Source organism: Sinohyriopsis cumingii, chromosome 2 (assembly GCF_028554795.1).
Source record: "Sinohyriopsis cumingii isolate HCF-2022 chromosome 2, ASM2855479v2, whole genome shotgun sequence".
Classification (NCBI taxonomy): domain Eukaryota; kingdom Metazoa; phylum Mollusca; class Bivalvia; order Unionida; family Unionidae; genus Sinohyriopsis; species Sinohyriopsis cumingii.
In genome coordinates, this window is record NC_142962.1 from 25,019,331 (window position 1) to 25,038,926 (window position 19,596).

At 33.6% G+C, this 19,596-nt stretch overlaps 1 protein-coding gene across 1 annotated transcript; it reads right to left on the minus strand.

Moving 5' to 3' along the window:
* Positions 1-7,688: 7,688 nt before the first annotated feature.
* On the minus strand, positions 7,689-19,389 carry LOC149804492 (uncharacterized). The gene is made up of 5 exons (XM_089940707.1): positions 19,233-19,389; positions 15,555-15,842; positions 10,974-11,213; positions 10,238-10,272; positions 7,689-8,978 (listed from the first exon to the last, which is right to left on the minus strand). The coding sequence occupies exons 2-4, from the start codon at positions 15,832-15,834 to the stop codon at positions 10,256-10,258; spliced, it is 537 nt and encodes a 178-aa protein (XP_089796833.1). The 5' UTR covers positions 15,835-15,842; positions 19,233-19,389; the 3' UTR covers positions 7,689-8,978; positions 10,238-10,255.
* Between the last annotated feature and the right edge of the window lie 207 nt (positions 19,390-19,596).

Genomic DNA, 19,596 nt, shown 5'->3' on the forward strand with positions numbered 1-19,596 from the left:
TCCTAGACTTGAACCCACGCAGACAGAGGTGGGATGGCAGTGATCCGTAAAGGAGATTCCTTTGTTCACCCATGTGTCCATGTGTTCTTTCTAAGCACACTGTAGCTTATACATTACTACACCTATAGACATCAGTTATACACAATAAATCCATCTTGGAATGAGATTTTCTTGTAAGGCAAAACTGGATGTTTTGTTTTCTTTCAAGCATCAATTAAAATTTGTTTTAGATATCATTTCCAATGAGCATTTGGTGGGATTGGTGTTTGCCATACATAGAAACTGCCTCATTGTTACCTGCTTTTGATACTTCATTAAAAATTCCTTAATTTTTTGTTTGATTCTTCCATGTGCTGTATCTTAATACAACTACATCTGTTAGCACCAAGTTTGCACAGTGTGGTGCATCCATGGATGACCTCACATCACATACAAATACTGGGATACTGGGTCACTGTGTTGTACATTTTATAATTTGTTTTAAAATTGTGTTCAGGCCATAATTCCAGCACCTTTTATGACCATATTTTCTTGAGGGGTACATCTTGGTGTTAAACACCAAAACTTAGCAACTGTTATGTACTTGCTAGGATTATTTGAATACTTCTTAAATTCCAATAAATTGCATTGTATTGTGTCAAAATTAAGATGGAAGGTACATCATTAGATGATGTATTGCTCACCCAAAGTGAGTCACAGTGATCAACTCTTCCAAATTGCTTGCAACTTGTGTCTGGACTTGAACTTCACTCATCTCTGCCACAAAACTTTGAGGTGCATCTTTGGTTGAAGATGTATGAAACAGAGCTGTTGAAACTTCATCTGGGGTTTATGGAATGAAATTTATACTAGTATCAAACGAATATATAATGAACTTTGTATACAGACCTTTCTTTAGTTCAGAAAAAATTAAATTCCAATTTAAAATATCAAAGATGATATCCAGTGTCACATAATAAATCAACTACAACAAAGGATGAGGTTCAATAAGGGTTGATTTTGGCCTCTAAATTAACAATAAATTAAAGTGCTTGTAAGAGCATTTTTTATGGTTATGCCATATCCACTATATATCAAGTGCAACATATGTACACGGGATATATGAAAAAGTGTGAAATTAATAGTTAATTTTGTTCCTAAATAGGTCTGTGTGAAATCAAGAACTAAAATTTTGCCAGCTTTTTGTCTCTTTGAAGTCGTCAAAAACTAAGAGCTTATTCTAGAACATGTTTGATTTTTTGGATAGAAGATAATTTTTGTAACCATCTTAAACATAATCCAAGTTTTATACATGTTCTCGTTTGGACTTGTCACTAGTGAGAAGAAAAATATTGGCAAAATATGTAACTTGGACCATGTTTGTTGCAGTACAATTTTAGGTTGTCACGAACGCCATTTTTATATTTCTATAAACAAAATTGACACTTCAGTTCAAATTCCTATTTGTATGGGTGATTGTGTTTACTTATTATGTATCTGGCTGCATTCTGGGGAGTTCTTTAGTGCAAATTATAATTGGATTGTTTGGATGAGAACAGCTAAATATAGGAGGGGTGCATTGAGGAATGGTTTTAACAGTTATTAAAAAAACATCCAATGATGTTGTTTTTGACTAAAATGGTTTATTAAAATGGAATGATGGTATGAAATAAAATCCGTTTTTTTAATTATCTTGATGATATTAAGGTACATTTATTATTTATATTCTACTATGGGATGATTTTAAATATATTGGCACTCAGGCAAACAGGATCATAATCAGAATTCTGTGAAACACATGTCCAATACATTAGAGTTATGTGAATCACACTGATACATTAGAGTTGTGTGAATCACACTGATACATTAGCATTGTGTGAATCACACTGATACATTAGAGTTATGTGAATCACACCAATACATTAGAGTTATGTGAATCACACTGATACATTAGAGTTGTGTGAATCACACTGATACATTAGCATTGTGTGAATCACACTGATACATTAGAGTTATGTGAATCACACCAATACATTTGAGTTATGTGAATCACACCGATACATTAGAGTTATGTGAATTGCACCGATACATTTGAGTTATGTGAATCACACTGATACATTAGTTATGTGAATCACACCGATACATTAGAGCTATGTGAATCACACCAATACATTAGAGTTGTGTGAATCACACTGATACATTAGAGTTATGTGAATCACACCGATACATTTGAGTTATGTGAATCACACTGATACATTAGTTATGTGAATCACCAATACATTAGAGCTATGTGAATCACACCGATACATTAGAGTTGTGTGAATCACACTGATACATTAGAGTTATGTGAATCACACCAATACATTAGAGTTATGTGAATCACACCAATACATTAGAGTTATGTGAATCACACTGATACATTTGAGTTATGTGAATCACACTGATACATTAGTTATGTGAATCGCACCAATACATTAGAGTTATATGAATCACACTGATACATTAGAGTTATATGAATCACACCAATACATTAGAGTTATGTGAATCACACCAATACATTAGAGTTATATGAATCACACCGATACATTAGAGTTATGTGAATCACGCCGATACATTAGTTATGTGAATCACACCAATACATTAGAGTTGTGTGAATCACACCAATACATTAGAGTTGTGTGAATCACACCAATACATTAGAGTTGTGTGAATTACACTGATGCATTAAAGTTGTGTGAATCACACTGATACATTAGAGTTATGTGAATCACACCAATACATTAGAGTTGTGATAATCACACTGATACATTAGAGTTGTGTGAATCACACTGATACATTAGAGTTGTGTGAATCACACCAATACATTAGAGTTATGTGAATCACACTGATACATTAGAGTTATGTGAATCACACCAATACATCAGAGTTGTGTGAATCACACTGATACATTAGACTTATGTGAATCATACCAATACATTAGAGTTACGTGAATCACATCGATACATTAGAGTTATGTGAATCACACAGATACATTACAGTTATGTGAATCACACCAATACATTAGAGTTGTGTGAATCACACTGATACATTAGAGTTATGTGAATCACACCAATACATTAGAGTTATGTGAATCACATTGATACATTAGAGTTATGTGAATCACACAGATACATTACAGTTATGTGAATCACACCAATACATTAGAGTTGTGTGAATCACACTGATACATTAGAGTTGTGTGAATCACACTGATACATTAGAGTTATGTGAATCACATCAATACATTAGAATTTTGAAATGGTTCTGAATTCTGTAAAAATAATGCAGTTCATTAGTATCATTGTTCATTTGTTTCAGTTTCAGGAACTAGTACCTAGGTTTAAATTATCATCTGTAAATGGGATTTAAAATAGACCTACTCAGTAAGCCATTACCACTCTAACAAAAACTGTTGGTTGCATCAATTTTCAAAGAAATATTTATGAAGTTAAGGATTATTGTACAGTTTGTGTACTTTCATGTGTATAAAATCTATTGTTTTTGAAAGTAAAAAACAAACAGGAGATAATTGAAGCTTTTGATAGATTATTTCCCTCAAAGAACTTCACCAGGCCACTTAGTTGTTTATATATAGAAAATTGTGAACACTTAGGTGTGGAGGTTGATGGTGTCAAGGTAGAAGGGTTTAATTTTTTAGTGATAATATATTGGACAGTAACTTTTGGAGCCCACTCATACCTTTTTGTCTTCATTTTTTCTTTTCTTTTTCTTTTAAATAGAAATAGTTTGTTTATTTTTCCTTCTGCAAATTTCCATTTTTTACGTTTTGTAATGAATAACTCGAATATTATCTTTCCAAAGGTTTGAATTAGGAGTTTTAAAATAACTCTTGAAGTATTTTTTTGTGTCTTTAAAATAATGCAATTTCAAGTGGATGCTTAGACATTAATGTTGTCAAAAATGGTGGGGATGGGTCAGTGGGTGCAGTTTAACAACACTTTATTGACATTGATGGCCTTATCTTACCAAGGAAGTGGGAGCTAAGTGCCTTTTCCAATGATACACTGAGGCTGTGGCTTTGGAAGGTATCACACCTGTCACTCTTAGATTATGAATCCAGTGCTCCACCAACTGAGCAACCATCAAATCCCAAAATCATAATGGGGAGGCAGGTGTTTCATGTAAATTGAATTTAAAAAGATTATTTTTGGCATTTTTCATAAGGTTTCTGCCCAAGTGCCAACATAGTGGCTATAACCAACCTTGATGTTCAAGGCAACTGTTGCATGAGATTTATGCGCATCAGTTTTAGGTCATAATGCCTTGTCTGCTGTAGCTGTTATGAGGGGATTGTGTTGTCCTGTATGCATGTCTGTATATCATTGGATGAATTCATCAATATTTAAGAGCATCCATGATGATAGAGAGAGCTATATGAATATGGAAAAATGGGGCAGTGACAGTCCATAGGAACATATCTTTAGTATTTCCACAGTGTTCAGTTGATGCATTTTTAATTTCTTGTACATATATTTATTTTTTATTTTTTATTTTTCAACTGAACATGTGTTTTGCATATGTACATATGTTTATGCCCACACGCAAACAGATCTCTGGTCAGTACTGCGCAGCAGTCAGCCATGGTTGCCGCATTATTTCAGATTAAACAATAAATCAGTAGATTGATTTGTAGCCTAAAATCAGGTATGAATTGTATTTATCCTCAAGTATGCTGCTTCTTTAAAAAAAATGACCAGATACTTAACAGCTTGATGTTGTCTCTGAGGGGGGGTTGTTGTTGTTCTAGGGTTTAACGCCATTTTTCAGCACAAGATAGGCTATACATGGCGGCCAGTATAACTGGTGGAGGAAGAACCCTGGAAAACCCAGGGAAGAACCACCGACCCACGAGAAGCTACTGGCAGGCTTTCCCATGTACCCACGCTAGCTGAGTCTTGGACTCGAACCCACGCAGACAGAGGTGAGATGGCAGTGATCCGGAACGGTCAGCGCTTTAGACCACTTGGCCACTCAGGGCCCCTCTCTGAGGGGTGTGTGCCCATGTGTGAGTTTATAAATTATTCTTCAGAATGGATTCCCAATCAGTGCACAAAAGAAGCATTTTTTTACTTTTATCAGATTTGAACATTTTCTTATTTCCTTGTTTTCTAATTAAATTGAATATTGAACAATTAGTGGACTTTTATTCAAGGTTTTGTTTTTTTGTTTTCAGGGCAGGGAATTTTGATGGGGTGGAGGAAGTATATTGAAAACTTGTTGATATGGTGCTTTTCTTGGTTGCTAAGGTACCTATTTATGGTTGCTTGGGTAGCTATTCATAGTTGCTAGGGTACCTATTCAAAGTCACTAGAAAGTGAAAACTTGTTGCTAGGTTAGCTTTTCTAGGTTGCTGGGGTAGCTATTCATGGTTTCTAGGGTACCTATTCGTGGTTGTCAAGGTACCTATTCAAAGTTTCTAGGAAGTATATTGAAAACTTTATGCAATTGTAGCTTTTCATGGTTGCTGGGTTAGCTATTCATGGTTGCTAGGGTACCTATTCATAGCTTCTAAAGAAGTAAATTGAGAACTTATTGCTTTTGGGTAGCTTTACTTGGTTGCTAGGGCAGCTATTCATGGTTGCTAGGGTACCGATTCAAAGTTTCAAGGAAGTATATTGAAAACTTGCCAGGGTAGCTTTTCTTTGTTGCTAGGGAAGCTATTCATAGTTGCTAGGGTACCTATTCATGTTGCTAGGATACCTATTCAAAGTTTCTAGAAGGTATATTGAAAACTTGTTGCTAGGGTAGCTTTTCTTGGTTGCTAGGTTACCTATTCATGGGCATCATGCTACATGTCTGCAGCATGATGCTGCAGTCCTTGACATCACTGTAAACTACCACACTGCAGACGTCATAGCGATACGACTGAAAAATTGTTAAAGCTACAATAAAATCACACAAACACACGTTACACCCTACCAGAACTTTCATGCAATATACTCAGTCCAAACCATGAATGCACATCAAATGTCCAAAGTATACATATTGATACTTAGTCACCAGCTTGTAGATCTTACGAAGATAGTAACCAATAAATCTACAAATTCAGCTGCAAGTAGTATTAGTAAGTAATAAGTGCATCCACAAATTCAGCCCCAAGTAGTATTGTTTAGTAACAAATACATGTAAACAAATTCAGTCCCAAGTACTATTAGCTAGCAACAAATACACAAATTCAACCACAGGCAGTATTTGTTAATAACAAATGCATCAACAAATTCAGCCCAAAGTAGTATTGTCTAGTAATAAAAGCATCCACAAATTCATCTCTTAGTAGTATTAACCAGTAACAAATGAATCCTCAAAGTCAGTCCCAAGTACAGTAGTATTAACTAGTAACAAATAAATCCACAAAGTCAGTCCCAAGCACAGTAGTATTAACTAGTAAAAATGCATCCACAATTTAGTCCCTAGTAGTAGACTAAACTTTAAAAATTTACAGTTTATATGGAATTTCCACTAAAATGCAGTACAATTTCAGAATTTAGTACTACTTTTTAGTCTGCTAATTTCTTTCTCACATTTTTCCTGATAGTTTTTAGTGTGCGCTAATGTCCAGTACAAGTTTGGTATTTTAGTAAAATATTTAGTCTTTCTGGAATGAAATGAAATCAATACATGTATTTCTTTTTTCAGTTTCCCCTAAAATGCTGTGTAGTTCAGAAAATTTTGTACTACTTTTGTCCTGGAGAAATTTTTTGTTTTATGCAGTTTTTCAAAATATTTCTCAGTCTATGCTAATATCAGACAGTTTCAAAATTTAATACTGTTTTTAGTCTTGACAAAATGTTTTACAAAAAGATACAGTCTCTGATAAAGTCTGAAACAGAATTTATTTTAGTACTTTTGTCCATTTACATTTTAGTCTTAGTATGAGCTGGGTCCCTTTCAGTAGCTATTTAAGCATCAGTACAATATATACAAATTTACAAATATAATCTAATACTTCATATATCAATCTTATACATATATGTGATAGCAGGCCACTACACATGACTATTGGATAGCATGTGTAGCATTTGAGGTCAACTCAGTGTAACAATGCAGCCCAATTGAAGCCAACCACTTCTAACAATTCTACAATATACCTCTAATATTAAACCTATGGACAGTTTTAACATAGGATTTCCCCATATCCCCATAACGACCCACAATGTAAACCTATGGGCTAGTGTCATTGCCCCTTGTTGCCGAGTTGGCCCTTAACACTATTAGTTTAGTTGATTCTGCCTAAATTCATGTGGTACTTGGCTTGTATCCATTTACAGAATAAAAACTGTCAAAGTATAAGTGTGGTTTTAAAGAAATAATATCTTGTATATGAATAGGTCCTTTCTTTTTATCTTGTTCGATTCCTGTGATATGTTGATTTGGTTCAGGTGAATTAATTTATTGCATTAAACTTGGTTAGAGAACAAGTGTAATTTGATGTACTAGTTACTTTTTCAATCTATGATATATTTATCAACAATAAAGTGTTTGCTATTCCAAAAATATCAGCATGAAATTGACTCGTTTGTTCAAATACACTGATATTCAGTTTATTGATTTACCACATTCACACGTAATTCTCCATTGAACTTGTGCTGGAATGTAATTTATTCCACTGGAATCCTGTCATTTCCTCCACAGTAATATTTTATTCTTGTTGCTTTGAAGCATGTGGTAATTTTTATTTCGTGTTTGCATTTCCTTTAACTGTTTCTGTATGTTACATAATTGACAACTGTCGTTGATGGAAACGACTATTGGTGTAATGTAACTTCACTGAGTACGGATGTCTGTGAAAAGAAAATCTTCAAAGCCTGTATATATTACACATGCTGTTAAAAGTATAAAACATATTCCATATAAACTGATTTTGGTTGATTTTGTGCAAATTCGTTGTCATTCAAGGTGTTTTGGATGAATTTTGAATCTTTATGTGAATTGATACTATGCAATATTTTGACATATACTTCTATAAATAGAGTCTTCTATAAAGAGTCTCATGCAAAGTAACTAATGTAAACACTGAATCAGAAGGCATACACACTGTATGCCTTTAAAAAACAAAAACAGTTGCTTTATATTTTATTTAGAACAAATTTTATTTAGAAAATTTAATAAATTGATTTGACAAATAACAAATCTTTATAACTTTTCTGAAGATAAATAATTCTTTCTTTAATTAGATTAGAAAAAAAGCTGGGAAATGCAAATCTGCCTAGAAGAACTTTGGGGCTGTGTTGTACAGGTCTTTCACTGTGGCTTGGTACACATGAATTTAAAACTAAGTAAATGGATAAAGGGATCGGGAGAAGGAAGGTTCAAAGATAAAAAATTTAATATTTGGATTCACAGTCCTATACTGTAAGACGCTGACCTGGACAGTTATGAGATGGAGTGTTGGGGATGGGATAAAAATCCCGCTACTCCCCATCGTAACTGTCAGTTTTGATGTCTTGCACTGTTGGACTTTTGGAACCTCATTACTATAATCATTTACAAAAACGGTGCCCCCCCCCCCCCAACCAATTATTGAAGTACATGTTAAACTCGCCCATGGAATAAGTGTGTCAGTACTGTTTATCAGAATGGTAGTAAAGTCGATGTTGCTGTCTGTTTTCCACCTATCATCCCGCTTTAGATCATTCGGTTCACAACTTTGTCTACGACACATCATGACTTAAAATGTCGTATGTTCTTGTTGATGATGAAACAAAGTTGACTACATTAGTGTCTTTAATGATAATTAAATAATTATATAGCATATGTTGATTGAAATCGCTCCTGTACTAAGCACTAAATGGACAGAAAAGAGTAAAGAAATAAAAGTATTTTGCTTGCGTCATTTATTCATCTTGTATACAAATGGATTATGAATGAAACCGATGTCATGAAAGAAATCCACGTCAGTACCCGTATTCATCATCTGTAGCCATCGATGGTCAGTGTGGCTGTGAAGAAAAAGTGTTATATATATATATATATATATATATATATATATATATATATATATATATATATATATATATATATATATGCATGCTTTTAAAGTGTTGGTCTCAGGCAATTTGACATATCATTAATACACATAAAAATATAACCATACAAAATATTAATAATCCCTGTCTTCTAAATGAATTAAACATGACGCAGAATTTCATCGAGATCCTCCCAGCTTATTCCCCCCCCCATAGGTTAGGGAAGGAATACAGAGAAGAAAGTGGAGTGAGACAAAAAACGAAAACTGAACTTGCACCAAGTAATCTAAATGAACCCGGGATTCCGTAACGGTTACGTGCAAACGTTCCATCGGATTTTGATATAATGTTCACAATACCGACTGTACAAAGTTGCAATAGCCTATCAAGATTTGTACCGTTCATTTAATTGTAAGAAGGGATACACATGACATTCTTGTCTTAAAATAAGGCACTTACATTATGCAGACTTATAGATGACATTCCGGCATGTCACGGCATTGTCTTGCATTTCAGACCGGGAAAAATCTTTATTGCTAAAAGCCAATTTCTATGTAGGTAGTAATATTAAATTTTTGAAATTGTTAAGCACAAGAATATTCACATACGTAATTTGTGGTTTTCTATTTTGCGATTGCCTACGGATTATTTGGTGCAGAAGGTAGGGGGTTGGCCTATAACTATGCTTTAGCGACTCCAAAAACAATGTTGTTTTATTGTCGAAAAGTTGACTGTTTAGCGCCAACGTGTTTACTAGTCGCGCATGTTGATCCAGATTCATTTCGATTCAACTTGAAAATGTCAGAGGGTATTTTAAATCTAAGTTTGCAAATAGGATCATACTTATGAGCATGAGATGAATAAATAATTCAAAACTCAACTATGGATAAAAGCTTTAACTTCTGGCAAACATTGTTTTACCCGAGGCATGATGGTCAGCATCCTTGTACCTGAGAAATGCTGGTCAGTATACATGTAACTGAGAAATGCTGGTCAGTGTACATGTAACTGAGAAATGAATATCAAACTACAATATATATATATATTCTATGTCTGGAGTTTGTCTCGTACATTCGGATGACGTGGGTGTTAAATATCTAGGATGTTTTTTTTAAAAATCACCTTTTGCTAAATTTAAAGGAAACTTTATTGAATTATTGCAAGCACTGAATAGATGGGAAAACAGTTACATTTCAGAGGAAAATATTTTTTGTGGTAGGACTCAAACTTACCTGTCTGATCATCATCTCTTAATAGCCTTTTTTGCCTGTAAGATGAAAAGGAGAACCCAGAGTTACAATATCTTCATTTTATTGCAAAATGTATTTGTTTTTGGAGTACAACGATGTCCTAATTTGATTCCAATATATACGATGGAATATATTTTTGTATGTTTTCGTTTTGGAGTACAATTCGATCGATCGTTTCTTCTATTTGTAAGAAAATTTGGAAACATGTTTCTGATATGGTAATATCCAATGCTGCTTAGTTTGTATTCAGTAATGTTGCTTGGCACAAAGTGACGCCTCTTTATGTAGAACACGTATTTCTGAAAAGAAGCATATCCCTTATTTATTTAACTTTTCTATATATAGATATGTTCTATATATAGATATGTTCTATATATAGATATGCTATCGTTTTCTTTTCAGAAATTTAGAGGCTCATCTCAAGCTACATCATGCAACTTTTCGAAACTCAACCAATCAACATAAATGCTGATGGAAATAATATAAAGTATACTGAATAACAAAATGGTCTTAATCGCTGTGCGACACGGTAAGCGGAATCCGGAATGCTCTACATTTATCTTCCCTAATGTTTGTTTCTGTATCATAAATTTAAACCAGAGAACAATTTAGCACAGATATATATATGGCTAAAATTAAACTGGATATATATTTGTTTTACGACAAGACAAATTCCAAATATTGCTCTAGAGAACAATGATATGATTATTTTCCCTACCTAAAACTCCATGACCATATCCAACATTCCCGTAACCAAAGTCTGGGTAAGCTCCCTTCCAGACCGGTCTGACTACGCCACCAACATTGCCTCCCCACACAGGGCCACCGAGACTGTAACCACCAGAGTAGCCACCCTTGCCTCCCCACCACAGTCCACTACCCAAGCCCCAATTTCCACCATTCCATGAGCCCCAGTTGCCACCGTTCCATGGGCCCCAGTTGCCCCACCAGTTGGGTACTGGAAAGCGAAATTAATATTAAAAAGTAATATTATACTATGTTCTTTGTCAAACGTAAAAATTTCACCCTCACCTAAAATATATATCTCTTAAGTACATCCGATAACAGGTAGAGGTCTCATATAATTGTATTCACTGTAACTTAAATTCAGTACTATTGGATAAAAAGACTGACAATGAAGTAACTTTCTCGTGATAAAAATGCACGATCTCCTGGCATTATTCAGTTCAGTTGTTACAAGAGCCCACAACACGGCATGCAGTCCGCTTGAATCACTATCATGCAGCATATTTAAAGTTTTAGAATCGCATTCGTTCCTCAAAATAATGTTTTCCTGTAGATATAATTTAATGTAAAATGGATTTCAAAGTCCATCCAACATAATTGTGACCTTCTTTCGGTTTTACACCAGTACAATGTTACTCAAAAAACCACAATAAATGTACGATGCCCAGTTCTCTGGTGTGTGTATTGATTAAGCTACTCCAAAAAATGTCACTGACTGTACGATGGCCAAGATATTAGTGTGTATATTGAATATGTTAGACCTAAACCAATCATTCATGTCGTATGGTCAGTCTGAAGATAGCCGATGGTATGATATCAGTTTTGCGCGTATCAAACGTTTCATATTGACTAATCTGCTAAAAAGCAATATTTGCTTTGCAAAGTTGTTCTGAAGATCAAAAAAGAACATAAATAATCCAAAAATGCTAATCTAAGATTAATGCACAGGTAAATATATGATCCGATATTTAATGCATTGGGATAAGTTATGAAAGTTGGATGTTTTGCTAAAACGTTGCAGAAATGGTTCGCTATGTTGTTTTGTTTTATGACAGAATTCTTACGACCTGTTAATGGCGTTTTCAAAAAGATGCGACGGACAATGACCGATCTGATCATTAGTTGGTGCACGGTGCTCCAATTGTAATTATTATATTATACTTAGGCATGATGGAGAATTCAGAATCAACCGTACAACTGCTGGACCGTGCTTCATTTTGCAAATTGCCTATTACAAATGCAAAGATCATATCTGAGAATCCAACAGGTGACTGACTCTATATGATTGTATTATATCAGCCTGGAAACACAACTCTATGATCATTTCAACGCGAACCTTAATGAGATCGTTAATTATCTCTCCTAAATATACACGAATAAATCTTCACCCATACTGGATTACAACTGCGAACTTTTTCATTTGATTATAAATGATATACGAGAATTGACAAATATTCTTTGGTTAGAAAAAGATTAGTTATGAAGGAAGGAGGTTTAGAGCATTTGTGTAATTTTCAAATTTTCAAACCGTTAAGCTGAAATTTCAATTAATTAATCTTCAAACTAAAACGCCATTGTGCCATAAACTAAAGAATATTCATTTTAGGTAAACATTTACCAGCAAATGTTCAAATTATTTCCTTCTGTCTCATTAAAACGTTTTCGAGTTTTATTTTTCAGAAAAGGTAGTGTATAACCAGTGGCTAACATCCTATTGCTTCATTATTTGTTTCATTGTCACAGTGTCTATTATTTCTTATTTTCACCTTTGGTGTCTAGTTGCCAATCCTAAGCAAAGTACTATTTAGTTTTAAAGTAGTAGTTTTTGATACTTGAAAGGAAATGGTTTACCAAACTCTCTCTCACAATTTCGAAAAGAAAGTACTTAAAGACACACTGGATTTTTCGCTTGCCCCCCTCGTTGTCTCCCGTCTTTCTTCAATTCCAATACAATTGTCCAGACGTAACGATAGTATTTTTTAATGATGACTTTCATATGTTTGACTGAAGCTACCAGATTCCAACACAAATCCTTGACGACAGAAATGCTGAGTCCTGATATAATGCTTTTAGTTTTTAGTCTTGTTGATTGTTGACAGTCCTTATTTTATGTTTACATTGAATAATAATCTGTTTTGCTTTGTTATTTGTTGTTGTGAATAAACCAGTCTGAAGCACTCTTTACAAAATAACTTTTAACCGCTGTGTTTGTTTATCTAACAGGACACAAATTTCGAAGATCTTTCATTCTCACATGATGATAGATCTCTGCCTCTTGACCAAAATATATTAACGTGTCAACTTTCTTTTTCTATTGGTTACTTTTACCTACCGAATGTATAGGTCAACTACACTTTTTAACATTTTCAATGTCGTCGATTTATACATGACATATATCGAACCAACGAATGTATCTATTTAAATTGTGTTTTGCTATTCATCGAGAACCTTTATTTTAGGTATTTTAGGTAGAACTTGAAATGGTTTCCGTTACAGAAAAATACATTTCTTAGGATCATTTTATTAATGTAAATCAACGAATGAAAAATTCCCTTGAATGGTTTATAATTGCCCTCGTTCATAGTTATTATGTCCTGTCGAATTAATACATTTTGCTATCAATTATGTTTATAGTAACATTTTGCATGAAATTTACAAAGAGTTCACTAAAACACTCATCTATGAAATTAAGACAAAGAGTTCACTAAAACACTCATCCATGAAATTTAGACAAAAGAGTGCCACTAAAACACTAATCTATGAAATTAAGACAAATGAGAACACTAAAACACCCATCTATGAAATTAAGACAAAGAGTTCACTAAAACACTCATCTATGAAATTTAGACAAAAGAGTGCCACTAAAACACTAATCTATGAAATTAAGACAAAAGAGTTCACTAAAACACTCATCTATGAAATTAAGACAAAGAGTTCACTAAAACACTAATCTATGAAATTTAGACAAAAGAGTATCACTAAAACACTCATCTCTAGTTTGTTCATGAAAACATTGCAATGAGTATCATATTAAAATTTCTTTGTTTCCTTTCGTTGAATACAATCACGCAATGAAAGCAAACGTCTCTGTAAGTAACAGTTGAATTAGTACTGAATTACTTATTTTTTTTAAAGTTATTTTTACCAGTTATTGTTCGCAGGTGTGGTTCAACCTGACTGAAAAAGAAGTAGAGATTTTGGTCATTATATTCCTCGATTCTGTTCCCAAATGAACCTTACTATTCAATCGTACTAGCATTGTGTCCTGATTTGTGTTGGTTACGTTTTTGCTAATGAAGTTGTCTACGTTGTTGAGCTTTGATTCGATGCGTTATTCTTTGTGTTTTGACTTTCAACTTTTATGAGCAATATGCTGTTCAAGCATTTGTTGTTTGAATTCATCTACTTTTATCATAGATTTTTGTAGTTCATCCTAGTTACATCGATGGAATACTTGTTGAACTGGCTGTCTTTGCTTTTATTTCTCCACTCCTCCAACCAGTTTAGCTTGAGATAAAAGTCACTGATTCATTTAGTGAAACTTGTTTTAACATGCGTACATAACACATATGCAAACTTTTGAACCTTATTAGCGATATCAAGTTAAATTCTTTGATCTATTTAGTGAAAATAATTTCAATATGTTTGCTTAAGAAATATTTAACTTAATGAAATTAATTTGTTTGGTAATCATTTGTAATTTAAGTACTTTAATTCAGACTTGTAAAATAGGTGCTTTATTTTTTGCAAGATGATAAAGACTCATTTAAACTACCGCATACGACCGATATATAAGACTGGCTTACACTTGTCTATTCATTTAAGAACTTAACTTGACTTCAATAGTATAAACAAAGTGGTTTATAAAGTAGCTTCATTATTTAGACCAGGAAAACCTAACTTCAATGACTTGCATTGTGCTTAATCATTGCTTTTCATAACAATGCCATTTCCTTTACGGAAGATGACTACGTTGCAATGGATGTATGAATTTCTAGTGTGTACCTGATTTCGAGATTTAGGCAAATATATGAAAGTCTAAAGACAAGAGGATTGATTCGTTCAATGGAGATATTGTAGAAAATGTTAACCAAGTATCAAAGTAAAAAAGCTAAGTAACAAGAGAGGACATACAATTGACTTGTTAAATGAATATGTTCATAAACCAACCCCCCATAAAAAACCAAAAAAAAAAAAAAAAAAAAAAAAAGAAACATCAGCGTATTTTAACGTAGATTCTTGACTACAAAAAATATAAAATGCCAACGATTGGTCGATTCAACTGCGGCCCGCTGCCTATTTGTCCATTACAAACGTTATGGCCAATCAGTCTTGAAGTTGGCTGTTAGTGTTCAGATTCAGCGGGGTCTTGCTATAGGTTATTTTAAGCTTTTAAATTTAGTACCTAAAACCACTTAGTAAAATAAATATTTTCAAAAGTTTTATACCATGCCTATGTTGCAAGTTTACTCATTATCATAACTTATTTATGACACACGTGGGACAGACTGCTTCTCACATATGGAAAGAAAAACAAATATTACATGCGTACCTCCTTTCCAATTTCCGAAGGCCAGGTTTCTGTAACCATAACCGGATCTGCCATTTCCGTAGCCTCCAAAGGAACCATCATAAACGACTCCGTGACCATATAATCCACCACCGTATCCGCCCCATTTGTTTCCCCACAAAGGAACACTTCGGAACACCAGCGGGCGCCAGTTGCCTTTTGAAACTCCACCATAGTACACCCCCGGGTACCAGGAGTTCCATCCATAGTTAAACGCCTCGGCGGCGACTACCACCATGGCAAGGGCTAGCAGCTTGTACATTGTGCGTTCTAAACGATGGTTGCATAAAAATAAATATAAACCTATAATTAAAACATGTCATAAAGCTATAATTCGTTCCAAGCAGGAACCAACGGCTTTCAATGCCTTACCTCGTACACCATCTCTGTACTCTCAGCTATCTCACCCTGAAGTAAAATATGGGTTACATGGATAGGCTCTTTCCTTTTTGCTTGGTATATAGATTTCACTTTTTAAATATAATTTCATGTATATGCCTAGCATTTAAAAATCGTTGTTTAGTCCTTTTTGTGGATAAGCGCATGCCATAATGGATTATAGCTCTGGTGAATGGGAACTGGTCGATGGGTGCTTTCACTCGTAGCACAGGATCGATTAATGCTTGCAACAAATTATAGCACCCTAACATTGCATGTTGTTAATTCCATTTAAATTCCATTCACACAACTGTGTCTCTGAATCATATTACTTTACATATGTATATACATGTACATATATGACAAAGTCAACTTCCGGGAAACACACAATCGTTGCTATACTGTGTATATGTAGAAAATAAACTTTTAATGTTCAATACAAGCGAATAATTTTGCACATCTTTGCCACGGTATGGTCAAGTTGTGTGCCTAAAGTCTTCTACCCTTTAAAGAGGCAATAGAACCACCCGCAATGAATTTACTCCCTAAGCCTCAAAACCCCAAACACTCCCTCAACATGCCTTTATGTATTAAGCTATTTCGAAAGTAACATTTTGTTTACCTACGTGTATAGTCACATGACAGTAACATTTTGTTTACTAATGTGTATCGTCACACAACAACATGATATAAACTAATGTGTTAGTCAAGCTTCAAGTCAAAGTCTTTTATTTAGTGGTTTACTATGAGTTTCAAGCGTCAATGCTAGGACGAAAAACAATATGTAAATGTATATTTACATTGCACTACAGCGCCATTCAGTCGTGGTTAATTTCAGTCGGCACAGGTATTTAATACTGTGTTTGGATTTAATTTTCAGAGAAATCATTTATTTGAATTATTCATTAAAATCACAAAGTGCTTATGGGACAGTCTGGACTAAAACAACATTTTGGGACTGTTGTGAATTAATTCAAAGGTGTCCTAGACAACGCCATTGTGATACATCAAGACTGTTAGCACTTCAGCACTTTGACGACGTGAAATTCATTCGGATCACTATTATTTTTGAACTTTTTATAGAACGTTTAGGATTATTTGGGATTTAATTCATACTACTGTAATTACCTATTAAGTTTTCATGTTGCCACTTAGAGAATAAATGTTTTGTTTCATTTTGCAAAAGATTATGGTCTGATTCTTTCTGTTACTTCGTTTACCCATAGAGTTGTAAAGCAATACGAAACGTTTCTTCTTTATGAGTGAAATATTTGCTTATATCTACTCAAAACAAACGTAGATTTTCTTTTATTATACTTTTTGAAGGCGAAAACCGCCGACTTCTACTGATTGTTTTCTTCCTTCGTCTATAACACGGCTAACGGAGATATTACTACTTCATAATGAAATATCGAAATACATCAATGTCATAAAAATTGTATAGCCAAAGTGGTTATGTCGATTTTGGAACTACTTTCCTTTCCCATTTAGGAAATATAGCTGACCTTATGTTTGTAATTACGATCTTTATTATTTCCATATTCAGGCCTATTTTATATGCTTTCTCTCTCTCTCTCAAAATATGCCAAGACCTTAGACCTACTAATGTCCACTTATTTCATGAATAAGGGGGCAGCATAAACTGTCTAAAAACCCCAAACAACTAAAGTAGGCTTCAAGTATTAGTTTCTTTAATTAGTTTTCCACACGAATCCTGCGAATTACGAGTGACTGAATTTACGTGAACTGTTACAATTTGATATTTTGTCACACGTACAGAATCCTAGGCCTTTAACACAATACGTCAAACGGACATATCGTTAGGATAAACGCTTGGTTAAATATAGTAACAAAATTATTCATATTACGATTCTTAACACGACCAGTTTGATGTTTGAAAACGAGGGAGAAATTAAGCAGCATTCTAAATTTGGTGCAGCATTTGTTACGAACTGGACAGCAAGAAGGCCAAGGTCAATGAAAATGCGGAAATGACGAAAATAAACAAGAAGCCAAATCCATTTTAGTCAGCTGACAGTCATCAAACTCTTTTGTTAAAACATGTTACGCTCTGAAATTTTTTGGATGTGACCGCTCTGTGATGTTCTACATTACATCCACCCCAATACGTTAACTGTATCAAGATGCGCAAGAAAATCTGTTCACGAAAATAAAACTCTCTTCATTTTCCTTTGAAAACAATCATTCATTTGTCAGATACCCATTTCAAAGTATTATTTGTAAAAATACACAATGTGAAGTATTATTTGTCGATGTCTTTCAGACTTTCAGTGGATCAAATTACCAGCCAAATAATCAAACAATCAAATTATCAACCCAATTATCAATCAAATTATCAATCAAAATATCAATCAATCAATCAATCAAATTATCAATCAATAAAATTATCAATCAAAATATAAATCAAGCAAATTATAAAATTATCAATCAATCAAATTATCAATCAATCGAATTATCAACGAAATTATCAATCAATCAAATTATGAATCAATTAAATCATCATTCAAATTTTCAATCAATCAAATTATTAATCAATCAAATTATGAACCAAATTATCAATCAAATTATCAAACGATCATTCAATCTGTCCTATTGTGCATAAATAGTGTTTTGAATTCGTTTCTAAATTTGGATCAGGAAACGTTACAAGGAAATAACCTAGACTAATTTACACAACCAAATCGATGTGGTTTGAATGTTGTACAAAATAAATGTTATATCACCATAATATGTTTTTTGCTGCATTTGGTTCGTCTCAATTTGCATTCAACAAAACCAGGCAAGCTAGGCATCTTAAACCATTTTGTTGCTGTTTGAAGGAATGTTGTGTAAAAACACAAAGCGTACAAAACCTACAGCTGGTTTGGGTACGTAGATCGTTTAAAAAGACCAGAATCTTGTCGCAATATGGATATTTTATGACTGTAATAATAAATGTATTGTATTTTAATATTGAAATTATGTTCTTATCATATTGAAAATTGATATTGTAATACTTGTATTGTTACCGAAATACTGATAAAAATATTGAAATATTGATACTATGGCATTCTACTTTTGATATTATGTTATTGTAATACTGATAAAAATAGTCTTGTCATATTGACTGTATATTATTTTGATGTTGATAAAAAATGGCATTATAATATTGATAGTTTGATATCACATATATCAATCGTAAGTGTGTGGAGAGAGAGAGAGAGAGAGAGAGAGAGAGAGAGAGAGAGAGAGAGTTTGTGTTGTAGAAACAGTAATACATACCGTAGTAATTGTGTCACCGGGATCTGAGTGAGATGTATTGTTTTTTTCTCTCCATGGCATGGCATTTTATATATTGTTCCACAAGGAAGTTATGTTGATCAACCACAAACCTCGACTGTTTGGAGTTCGTCAACCAGAAAAGTTCATTAATTCACCAAGCTGTTTGTATTTTGGGATAAACAGTGTTTACATTAGAGGCTGTGATCAAAAGATATACTTTGCATGCAGATATAAACCTCTCATGTATGAAAATGTATGGTGTTCGCGTAATGTCAAAGTGACACAGAATCTACTAATTTTATCCCTGTTTTCCATAACAAATGACGTGTTTATGACATATTTCTCATTTTAAATGGTTCATATA